This window comes from Convolutriloba macropyga, chromosome 3, assembly GCF_964194025.1.
Source record: "Convolutriloba macropyga chromosome 3, txConMacr16.3, whole genome shotgun sequence".
Taxonomy (NCBI): domain Eukaryota; kingdom Metazoa; phylum Xenacoelomorpha; order Acoela; family Convolutidae; genus Convolutriloba; species Convolutriloba macropyga.
Genome location: NC_134470.1, coordinates 55130758 through 55143369, shown reverse-complemented (window position 1 = coordinate 55143369; position 12612 = coordinate 55130758). Strand labels below are relative to the sequence as shown.

The 12612-nt window shown below is 36.2% G+C and overlaps 1 protein-coding gene across 1 annotated transcript; it reads right to left on the bottom strand.

The window, feature by feature from the left end:
* Positions 1–16: 16 nt before the first annotated feature.
* On the bottom strand, positions 17–7302 carry LOC142336290 (alpha-mannosidase 2C1-like). The gene is made up of 5 exons (XM_075385003.1): positions 6517–7302; positions 5493–6125; positions 5098–5216; positions 2333–2475; positions 17–1832 (listed from the first exon to the last, which is right to left on the bottom strand). Exons 1-5 carry the CDS (start codon positions 7211–7213, stop codon positions 245–247), a joined length of 3180 nt encoding a protein of 1059 aa, XP_075241118.1. The 5' UTR covers positions 7214–7302; the 3' UTR covers positions 17–244.
* Positions 7303–12612: the final 5310 nt, after the last annotated feature.

The window sequence follows — 12612 nt, the reverse complement described above, 5'->3', positions numbered from 1 at the left end:
ATGAAAAACTGAAACATCGAAAGAAGGCTACTAATAGCGCTCCGCTACTTCTGCGACCGACCAAATATTTACCAAAAATAACGTCATGCTTGACTCAAACTACCAACATATGTACAACTTCGATAAATTTTATTTATTTACAATTTAAACCGGGAACATCAGTTAATGACAATTCATATTATCAAATAGCTTACTACAATACAGTTGCCAGCAACCCTCCAAAATGACAGCAGAATATGGATATTTACAATTTAAGCAGAAGACAAATAAGTTTAAATGGTTTAAAGGTCAATTCCACACCAGAAGTTGGAACCATCTCCCAGTCCTGTCCGGGCAGTGGTCGCTCCAAAATGTCACAGAGAAGATAACTCTTCAAACAAAGACCGGTATTTAGTTTGACAGTGCAACTTACGGCGGAACCAAATTGCTCAGACAACTTCAAAACAAACACATTGTTCTGGTCAAACGCACATTGAAAGCTTTCAATTCTCACGGCAGGAGCTGAAATGCTGATAAGAGAGCCTGCAGAGGCCACCAATTGCTCTAACCATTGCCTGTTTTGAATCTGAACATAAAATGGATCGAACTTTAGGTTGAACTGATCAGCTCGCTTTTGAACACCAGCAGTTTGGAAGGTTCCATGGTAAGGCATCAGAGCGTAATTTATGATATGTTGGCCCATATCTGCATTGGCGTCCGGAGATTTTGGAGATCTTAAAAGCGAAAGTGACAAAGTCGATTCCAGAGCTCGGAACCCGTACTTGGCAGGTGTCAGAACAGCACAACCAACACCATATTGCTGCATTGCCGCCCACTTGTGCCCGCAAACTTCAAACTTTGCCGTATCTTGAGACGTGTTCATGGTATTTGTCCGCTCAACATAGCCAATTTGAGATCCGTAATAACAACACGAAGGTCTTAAATTAAAGGGAAATTCTACCTTCAGAAGTTTGTGTGCTTCATGCCAATCAACCTTAAGCTGGAACTCCAAATTTGGCGAAGATTTAGACAAAAACACTCGCATTTCCAGGGATGATTTATCACCGACATCAAAGAAAAATTGCAACGATTGTGGATCAACTTTGTGGCTTTTTGCAATTACACAAACTCCAGTTTCAGCGTGATAATCCATAATATCCCAGGCGTCCCAAAACAAAGGCATGTCAGAATAGATTTTGAATACGTTCAGAGGATTGTTACCGCATAACTCGATTGCTTCATCTTGTCCGCTTAACAACAATGACTTTATGGTACCCGATAGGGTGAAATTCACTTCAATCAGTTCATTCTTCAGGCAAAGGAAAGAACAATTTTCAGATGTCGACGAAACAGATGGTGCAACATTGTAAGAAAGATCAGTCTGTTTAGAACAGGATTCAATTGACCATTGATTAAGATCAACTTTACCTGATAGCAAAGATGTTTCGCTCGATGCTTCTATAAGATCCTTGTCATTTTTCTCATGTTGACACAGAAAGCTAAATTTCAACAAATCTTCAGCTTCGCGGTAATATTGTATTGCATCTTTGGCCACTTCTTCTATACAACTTCCCGGCAAAACGTCATGAAATTGGTTGCAAAGAACTAGTTCCCATGCTTGCTTCAAACAACTTCTCATTCGTGTAAGGTCAAGTTGATTCAAGTCCAAAGACTGAGGATTGTTTGCAGAATATATGCTGAGAACAGCCAGATAGAACTCGGCAGCCCGGAGCAAGTTTTCCATTCGATTATTGAGTCGTTTGATCTCCGAGTGAGTGGTGAATGTCCCTTGGTGAAGTTCAAAATACAACTCGCCAACCCATTTGCACAAATTGGGGCGACAATTTTCCAATCTGCAGCAGCAAATAGGGCGTTTTAACTAAATTCACTTCTTAATGTGAATTTTTATTATTTAATTGACAATGAACTTATATATCCATGTTATGGGCCTTAATGATGAAGAAATAAGCTGATCAAATCGCGCGACAACCGTTAATTTCAGGTTGTTGCCCACTAATTGAAACTACATAAAAATATGAATTTTAACACCGAACAGCCAAACTGGCTAAATTACTATACAGATCGATTTTAATAAAGGCGAGTTGATTTCTCAAGCTAAATTTTTTTTGCTGTGTTACAAAAATATGTTGCTGTGTCTTCAACAAAAAAAGTATGTTGAACGTCGTTCACCACCATTCAATTTCCTTTCCCTTAGTTACTTGCTAATTTAAACCAACCTTTAATCGATTGTGTAATCTTGCAAATGGCCCTGACAGTTGCCGTACGCTATCCGAACAAATTCGATCACATATTAGAAAACAGTGTACATTTTATTTCAATAAATCAACTTTACCTCTGAAAGAATTGAGTAGGCGTACTGGTGATGCAGGAAGGCATAGAAAATTTATGTTCAGTTTGAAGAGCATTCAATCTGATTAGCATCTCATCCGTCGGACCACCACCGCCGTCTCCAAAACCGAACAGCATCATCGCTTCCTAGAAAGTTGAAAGCAGCGTGAGAGCATTGTTGAACAATAAAGTTCAATTTTAAATAACTGAGTAACATCGAACGGATTGCTTTCAAACAAGAGTTTCGCGTCTGACCACATGCCAATCACTCAAAAAATTGCATGGATGAATGGACAAGAGCTGATTTTAAGTGAGCGTGACGCCATACGGTCGTAAAAAGTATTGTTGACAAAATAAAAAAACAGCACCGAAAGAACTCCGGGAGCAATTCGGAGCATAATAACCTCCCGAAAAAAGTGGGAAAAGGCAAACAAACTAACAGAGCAAATAGAATGAGAGCAAACAGAAATACTTTACTACCACTGACTGTCATAAATATTTGCATGATACAGAAAAAAGGCTATTAACACGAATGTGGAGATCTTGAACAAACAAAAGACATCTTAATACTTTCAAAAATTCAAAATTTAAAAATTTAGGTAATACAACAAGTATTTTTCAATATTAAGTCTTCGCGGCACAGCAAACTATTTGAACCATTCCTGTTCAAACAAAATGCTGAAACGTCACTCGAAGATTTAAAAAAATCTTTGTCAAAAACAATACAATTATTAAAATTGGAACTACGAAACAATTCTGCATTCGATTACAATTCAGAGTCATAACCCCTACCTCAAGTAATACAAATTAAATCCCTCGCGTTACACGATTCGAGTCATTCTAATAAACCAAATCAAAATAGAAAAAATTGGACAAAAACAAAATCGAATTGGTGGATGTACAACTTTATAAAAAAGAACAACACTTCACGTCAGACACTGACAAACACAAGTAGTTAATTACAGACCATTATTATAAAAAATGATTTCAAAAAGTCCGATCAAGTATCCAAAAACAGAGAACGTTTAAGAACAAAAAAGTAGAAAAAACTTGAAAAGTAGAAATGTGAGTCAATTTGGCACTTGAAGCGCGTTTCCGGGCTCCGAAAAATGCTGTAATAATCACTATAACCCCACTAATTTTTTCTAGGAAACAAAACTTTGGAAAAAAACGAAGAACAAAACTCAGGAAAATCAAACCAGAACATGTACAATTTTATTCTTTCCAATGAAAAAATTGGATAAAAACAAAACTGAATTGATAGAGGTAAAATTTTACAAAAAGAACAACACCTCACGTCAAACACTGAAGAAACACCTGACGTCGATGAATGCAAGGATTTAATTGCAGACCATTCACATTTATGCTGATTTGAAGAAATCCAATTAAATATCCAAAAAGAGAAATTATTTAAAAGAACAAAAAATACAAAAAAAAGAGCCAAATTGGCCCTTAAAACGCGTTATATGGCTTTAAAAAGCCATACAAAGGGTTTTGTATTACTGTGCCTCCGAGAGAATAAAATAGAATTGCTCTCGAATGATAGGCGAGGTAATTTAATTCAGGGGGCGTAGCCTAGATAAATTTTTCTTTATGGGTGCAAAATAGTTGATCACGCCGGGATGCGAACCATTGACCTCTTGATCTCTGACCAGAATCACTGTTCACTAGGCTATTTGGGCCTTCTTTTAGCTCTGCTGCAATCGATTTTATTTTAACAACAAGCTTTACTTCTGAGTGAGAGCAATAGAGATCACTAAAAAATGAACGAAATCGTGAAAAAGTCACTTGAGATGTCAAAGAATGTTCTAGAAGAAAAACGCAAAACGGTCAAGGGAAAAATTTCCATAAAAAATACCAACACGTTTACAATAATTGCTAAGAACTTCGTTCGATAGCAATTAAAAATGGCGATAGGCACAGTTCTCTAAAAAAAAAACTAATCGAAGTCCAAACGTCATTCATCACTCATGGACAAAAAAGGCGAAGCTCATGGACAAAAAAAGCTTTTCTCGCTCATCAAAAATAAGTTCACAAGGCTACTTTACCCACTTTCGCTATTAGATCAAAACACCGCCTGAACACACTACCAGTACGAAACACAAACCGACTAACATCGGAGCATCTGCTCTCGCATGACTATCGGGGCAACATATTTTAGAGGGTAGATAAGCTACAAAAATTTCTATGGGCGCCACACCTTCCCACAAGTTTGAGGTTCAAACCCCGGATCTCCCGGATAAAAATCCGTGCCATTAACAACAAGATACACGGACCATATTCAGGAATCACTCACAACCGGTTTTATTTTAACCAACAGACTTATTTTCTGAATGAGAGCAATTTCAATCAATCAAAAATTCAAAAAGTCAAGCATGAAAAAGTCACTCGAGAAGTGAGATCAAAAGAATGTTCTAGAATAAAACCGTCAAGCGAAAATTTAGCATATAAAAAGACACTCGTTTACAATAATTGCTTCAAACTTCGTTCGAGAGCAATTAAAAACTCTAGAAAACCAATACTCATCTCTGAGTGGTAAAGACCAAGAGAAGGCCAATAATAGCTTCCCTCGGCTATTGCAGCTTTTAAAAATGACAAATCTGGCCTCTAGAGGTTTCAAAATGATTTACATTTATAGTCTCTAGAATGCGCACACGAAAGCAATGCTTTGCCTGAAAAAAGCCAGCCGTCTTAGAATTTCCCTAATTTTGATTTTGAGGTCGGAACAATTAACTACAATTAAAGACTCGTACAAAGGTATTCTCTCACCTGTGAGCGCCCCTTGTCTTTAAAGTTCTTCTCCGCAAACATCAGTTCACTCGGATTCAATCTGGCACAATAGTTGTCGTTTGGCGGAAAATGTGTCAATAGTTGAGAGCCGTCTATACCTGAAAGAGCATTGAGATTGAAAACTTTTACTTACTGATTCACGCTAAGTTTAAACCTAGGATCATATTTCATTTTCGTATCAACTCCTTGAAAAAGCATAAATAAATGAACTGCATGATAGGTATTTATTAGATATATTTGATATATTCTCATATTTGCAAATGACAGTATCTTTCCCTCTCACAGAGAATACACCAAACGTTTCCAGCTTCTCCTCTAACATGCCATTTTCAAAATTGCAAACTGTAAAATAATGGAAAATTTGCAAAACATACCTTCCCAAATGAAAGAATTGTGTGGGAACGTATTGACCAAATTCCAGCTCAGCTTCTGCGTCAAAAAATACTTTATTCCACTTAAATTTGCAATCTGAGGCAGCAGCGTTGAATAGCCGAAAGTGTCCGGTAGCCAAAACACATCACTGAACATTCCGAACTTCTCTTTGAAATATTTTTGCCCATAGAGGAATTGTTGGCAAAACGAGACACAACTGGGCACATTTCCATCCATTTCAACCCAACACCCTCCGATAGGAACAAATTGCCCTTTTTGAACATATTCTAGAATGTTCTTGAACAAGTCAGGGTAGTCTGTTTCCACCCATTTGAACTGCTGCGCTTGTGAACAAACGAACTTGAAGTTTTTGTGTTTGGACATTAATGCAACCTGATTGGCCCAACTTCGAGCGCACTTGCGTTTTGTTTCATTATACGGCCACAGCCACGCTGTATCAATATGACAATGTCCAAAAGCGTCGATTGTAAGATGTTCAGGCGAATTCCTGGGTTCTGTGTTGAGAGGGAAAAGGTTGTTGATAATTGACAGAGCTTCTTTGATGCTTTCGGCAGTGAAGCCCCTTCTGTGTAGAAAATTCTCACAATGATTGGCTGTGAAAAGCGCATTGCTAGCTAAAAGTGCACCATGTTAAGCATTCCTTTTAAAACAATAATGATTTGGTATTTTTATAGCATTCATGCTGTCGATAGATTTCAAACCCAATCCAACGGAGCAAATATATATTATCCAAAGCATCTTTGCATAAAGCACTTTCCAGTGATACCATTTATATAGTACTTTAGGCCAACGCCTTATCACAGCTCAGAAATGCGTTCCGAGGACGGAATATCTATTGGTTCTAATTTTACTGCTACTGATTTGGGTTAAAACTTTAAGTGACTCTTATCACGATACCAATTTCCACGCTGTAAAAATATCGAACTATCCATCCAGTGCAATTTTAACCATAGCTTCCAAAATAAAAAAAAACTTAGAGCAGAAATTTATATTTAATGAATGTACCCGATATGTTGTCTTTTCCAAGCTCCTTAGCCGCGTCATGAATCATTTGCATCTTGTGGTATAGCTCAAATGCAACTTCATTTCTCAATACAATCTTTGCCTCGGTAACGCGAAAGGTCTTTTCCAAATTGGTAGGCTGAATGCAATGCTCGCCCGCTCCGAACATCCCATTACATGCTAACTCTATATAGTACGTTCCGACCAAGTTCTGATCCGGCAATCGGAAGAAAGTTCTCTCTTCTGAGAATGACTGTAACGGGACTCCATTTTGATCATAGACCATAGCTTCGCAATCACATTTCCATAGCAATCCGGGAACCAAATCCCGATTTCCATTATCCAAAGTTGCTCCAGAGCTCGATTTCAAGGATGGCAAATCGATATCAAGTTTGAACCAATAAGTCGACCAGGTAGGACCAAAACTTGTTGACGTCAGCTCAACACTTTCGAATTTTTCATGCTCGACATTTTTGAACAGAGGTCTTCCAGTTTGGTATTTTAGACATGGCACTTGAGATATGTTTTTAACATCTTTGTACAATTGAGAGGTCAAATTATAATTCACGAAAAAGGCATCAGATAGAAACTTTTCCAGTCGTTCCAAAGTGGTGCGCCAGTTCTTAAACGGGGGCGCAACTATATCTGCCATTATTTTGGCATTCAATCTATACCTGAAAAAAGGACCCGTGATTCTCATTCGAAAGACTATTCCAACCGCTTTTATGAAAATTGAGACTATTGAAGGATTTTGTAGTAAAATTACAAATTTAAACCTTATTACATTGTGTAGTAAAATTACAAATTTAAACCTTATTACATTGTAAGCGTCTGTGTGTGGCGGAGATCGTTGTAAAGCATTCTATTATAAGAAAAGCATACAAATAGTTTAAAGATTTGCTGTACGAAATGTTAGAGGAGCTAACAAATTTGATAATCGAAAGTGAGTTTGCCTCCACCATCACAAAAAAGCTTTTGTTTATTTCATCTCCATGCTTTTTTTTCAAAAAAACACGCAACATTATTGACACTTAAAGTTATTGAGCTCAATCCGAAAGGGAAAAATGATTTTTATCACATTCAATTTCAATCATTATAAAGATAATGTTGAGTGAGTCAAACGCGCTCTTCTCTTAAACCTTGATTCAGCCAAGTAGGTTTCCACTCCTGCTGTATTTGGAACAATGGTCGGCGAAGCTGAGTTCTTTGTCAATTCTCGTCCTCTAACTCGTGTGCGCAGTAGCAAAAATGACGACAAAACAGTGTCAACCAACCATTTCTTGACGGTTCTACAACGTTCCTGGAGCCGCCTTCGATCGTAACGTGACCCTGAAGAGCTCAGCCTGGACGCAAACAACGCCGAGACTAACAGATATGGATAAGATGGCTGACCGAACATGTTCCTACGCATAGTAAACGACAGAAGCGCAGAACAACTATAGAAATTCGCGACGCAGTCTGGTTACTCGAGGATTTCACCCCAAAGAGAAATCTAGAGGATGGGACGAGTCACACGGACTTGCAATTGCCTCGACAAGAAAGCTAGTCTTAAACTTGAGGTAGGGAACGGTTCAGGTAAATTAAACAGTCCCCTGTAAAACTCGTAAGATTACCATACACAATGAAAGGTTAGGCTAAGGTTATATGGGATTCAATGTTAATGCTACTCATTAAATTCTCACAATGCCACTTCAACGTAATATGTAGGTTAATAATCTCTCAGCCCAAATTTGAAGCATTTGTAATGTGAAAAAAGTGATGGAAATGTAAAACCGGAAATGATAATAGCTTTGATATCATGTAATTACACACTAAGAGTGTTTAAAGCACAATGGACTTACATAAACATGAAGATCCGAAAGATCTAGCGGACCCGATTGTTATCAAAACTTTTAGATTTCCAACAATCGCAGAGAAACTATTATTTAACATTTGACAGAAACAGGAGTGTGAGTCAATTCCGAAGAGAGATCAACAACGCTGCGGCTCCGAAATTTCCTTCATCGCCAAGCTTTCAAATTTCCCATGATTCTTCGACCATTTTTGATAAGACATCAAATACAGCTGCTTTTAGCTTAGTCTTCTTTTGTATTTAAGAACATAGAAGATTTGGCCATTAGATGGGCCAAAACTTGTATACAAGCCATTAAAAAAGTTTATCCAAAACCTACGCTGAAAAACGAACATTTTTTTCGATGGCTTCAACTGAGTAGATTTTTTTTTGTTTTTAAGTGTGATATTGTTTGCCCCCTCCACAAAAAACTGATATAGGAATCGTGATAAAATACAAGACAAGCATTCTCGTAAAAATACTGCAGCAGCACTTTACGTGCGGTATTATCCAATCGAATATCTTTCTCCTATTAAACTACTACACCGAATGGAAGCACTCGGAATAATTAAAATCAAAACAAAACTTAGTTGATATACAAAAAAGATTGATTCTGAGTTTTGGTCTAACGCTATCCAAAATGAACAACTTTTTCGATCTCTTCAACTGAATTTAAGAGTAGATTTATTATTGTTTTTAAAAACCAGTGTGAGATTGTTTGTCCCTCCACAAAAAAACTGATATTAGAATCGTAATAAAATACAAAACAAGAATTTTCGTAAAAAAAACTGCAGCAGCACTTTACGTACGGTATTATCCAATCAAATATCTTTCTATTAAACTGCTACACTGAATGGAAGCACCAGTAATTGTGCGACGCGTAAAAGTTTGCAATTAAGACTGAAGAAAACAGTCTTACATAGATTTCGATTTTCTCTGAATTTGTCAAGTTGCTACCTAATAAATAATATATCATGAAAAAAGACCACAAGACTAATATAATTCCTACAAATTTCATTTGAGAGCAATTCAAAACCAATAGAGGGCAGGGGTAGATTAAAATAGACTGCTATTTAAGAGCGCTCGAAAACATTTCGTGCAAATACCAAAAAATTTTTGAGCCTCAAAAAATGCGGAATATGATTCATTTCAATGTGCACGTTGTACTTTATTTCTACACTCACCTTCACGTTTAAATTGCGTTGTATCCAGAGAAAATTAAAAACATGGACGGTAGATTGCCGGAAAAAAGCCACGATAGACGCTCCAGGTCTTCCAACGATTTGAAGCAACTAAAAAAGATAGACAGATTGACCACCAGTCCTTTAATAGACCACTAGACTTTTTGGGTTCGATCCGGTCTGTCATTTTTATGAGAAACATACGCTCTATAAGGAAAAAACCTTAAAGGAGCTTTTTCAAAAATAATATTCGAAACCACAAACTCAAGAATCTATTACACAAGAATTAGGGAAAACAGGTTTGGCAATACTTAGATGCACACTATTGATCTTTAACTAGTAAATTGTCATAAAATTTTAAGTTCATTAAGTGATTTCACAAGTCATTTTTTTAAGTGATGCAAGTTACCAGTAACTTCACCACTCTAAGTGCTTGAAGGAGTACCAAACGCGGCTAAGGGCCTCTAATGAAACTTAAAGCCCGCTGAGCTTCACCTGTTTATCCCGTTTTGAAAGCTCAAAGTCATGAAAAGTCATCAAAGTCATGAAAGTCAGGGGTAAGACGAAAGAAAAATCTGTTAGACGAAGTAAAAAACATAGCAGGACAAGTCCTGAAATACAATTCAAAGAACAAAATGAAAAACTTAGATGTACTTTACTTGACCAGCAGATCAACATAGCAGCCAAAACACAAAAATCATATCAAAAAAACAATAAGAAACTAAATCAAACAAACTAAACAAAAATATACTTATTGCTAAAAATATTGAAGCTTTTACCCCTCAGTAAAAATTTGATCCCTTTAAATATACTTATTTCAAGTATATGTTCACGACCAAATTTAGTTTTTGAAATCGGACCAGTATTATATCTGCATGACCTGAAAAAAATTTATTGGCCCTTGAAACTCGAAAATGACCGAAATATTAAAAAAATTAGGAATCAATAGGAAATTTAAATGAATTGTTGGTGAATATCGTGATATAAATATCTTCAGAATAATTTCTTTCTCGAGAGGCTATACAGTAACCCAATTCCAAGCCGTTAAAATTCATGGGCTCAAAGATCGATAGGCAATACTTTTTAAAAATTTCAAATTTCAAAAAAATAGAAAATCGTTCCGTTAAAATGTTGAAAAGGATTCCGTTCCCCCTTAGCAACTATTTAATAAGGTACTATCAAACCCTGGATGAGGCTACCTGGCTACTGAGGCAAAAAAAAACAAACAAATATTTTGAAAAAAATTATTGCAAAATTTATCAAAAAATTCGAAAGGTTAAAGGTTAAAATGTTGAAAACAAATCTTTTGAAACTAACAATCATGCAGTAATTTTTTATCACACCGTGGAACAGGTTTTCTGGCACTTCAGAATGAACAATTATCAAAAATTGACAAAAACTTCAGAAAATCTTGAATTGCAAATTTTATCAAAAAAATGCTAAAAATCGTGACACTAAAATGTGGAAAACCAATCCACTATTACTAGAAACTATGTAGTGCACTATTACCAAACCTCAAAGGAGATTCCCTGACCCCAGAAGCTGAAAAAAATCAAAAAAGTCAAAATTTTCAAAAACTTGAAAAAAATACAAAAATTAGTATCATTTTGCGTGTTTGTGTTTGTAGTACCCAAACATATAGCTCATAAAATGGTCATAACAAGTAATTTTGTCTCGCAAAATGCCTTCATTAACTGCTTAAAACTTCAACCTAAGACTAATCAAACAAAAATCTCAAAAAACATGAAAAATTGCACCATTTTGAGCCCTAAAAATGACCTTAAATTAAGGTCATCCCAGCAGCTGCAACACTAAGCACTCAAAGGACGATTAAAACATATTTTGGGCCTTTAAAGAAACTTAATGCCCGCTGGGTTTTACCTGTTTATCCCGTTTTGAAAGATCAAAGTCATTGAAAAATTTGTGAACACATCTTAAAAACAGCGCCCCAATACAATTCAAATTCTTTGAATTGTAAAAAATAGGAGCGGTACAATAGCCACCTGGAACTGCAGACGCGGCTATTAAATATACCAACTCAACAATGCAAACTCATACAAGCAAAATTTCTAGCAGTCACTTCCTTTTTACTTTAAAAGGCCGAAAATGTCTTTAGAAACAGGCTACTTGATATCAATTTTAAAATACTAACCAAACCAAATCATTTAGATAACAAAACATTTCGATTGCATCACATTAATGCCCAAAACGTTGTGTTAAAAACGATTGAAACTAAATGACTTCAGTTACCCATGAATGAAAATTACTATGAAATGCACTTAAAATTGGAACGCAAACATAACCGACTATCGTCGCGCGAATTGCTCTCAAACGACCGGCGAGCGTTTGGCTTCTTCAACAGCTAGCCAGGGCTTAATGACCTGAGGGCACTACCTCTGTATCCCGTTTCTGAAGACGAAAGTCAAATGGGTCAGACGAAAAATCGGCCAAGCGAAAAATTGCATAAATGACAAACAGGATTAATATATATGTGCCATAATTGGCTTTTGAGAGCAATTAACAAAGGTTTCCTAAAAAGCGCCTGTTAGATCATTTATGATAAAAAATATTTCAACTATAACTCATTGATAATGAGGATCAGAGATGATGACATTAAGTTTCATAACAGCACCTGAAGTGAGTTATCAACAAAGAGAGAGAGATAAAACGTGAACGAGAAGGAAAGGAACCCTAACCGAAAGAGAGAGAGAAAAAGACACGAATATCTTCCATGATTGGATTCGACACTGCAACTTCTAGTTTTTTAACCTAGTTAATGAATAAATCATATAAAAATAACTGAAAAAGGCAAAATTAAAAAAAAAACTTTTCAACTTCGCAATAAAAAAATTTAAAACCATTTTTTGTCTCGAAGGTACTGTCAAGTTACAAATCTTCGAAACTAGAAAAAATTTGTTGGCCAGTAATGGTCGTTGAACTCAGAAAAGGACAAAAAATATTGAAAAATTTTGGAAAAATTTGCAAACTTTAACAAAATCTTGTTAAAATTCAAGACATTAGTATCTTAAGAACCAATTCATTGTCTCAAGAGACTATCCTGTATCCTTGTTTCAAGCCTGAAATAGT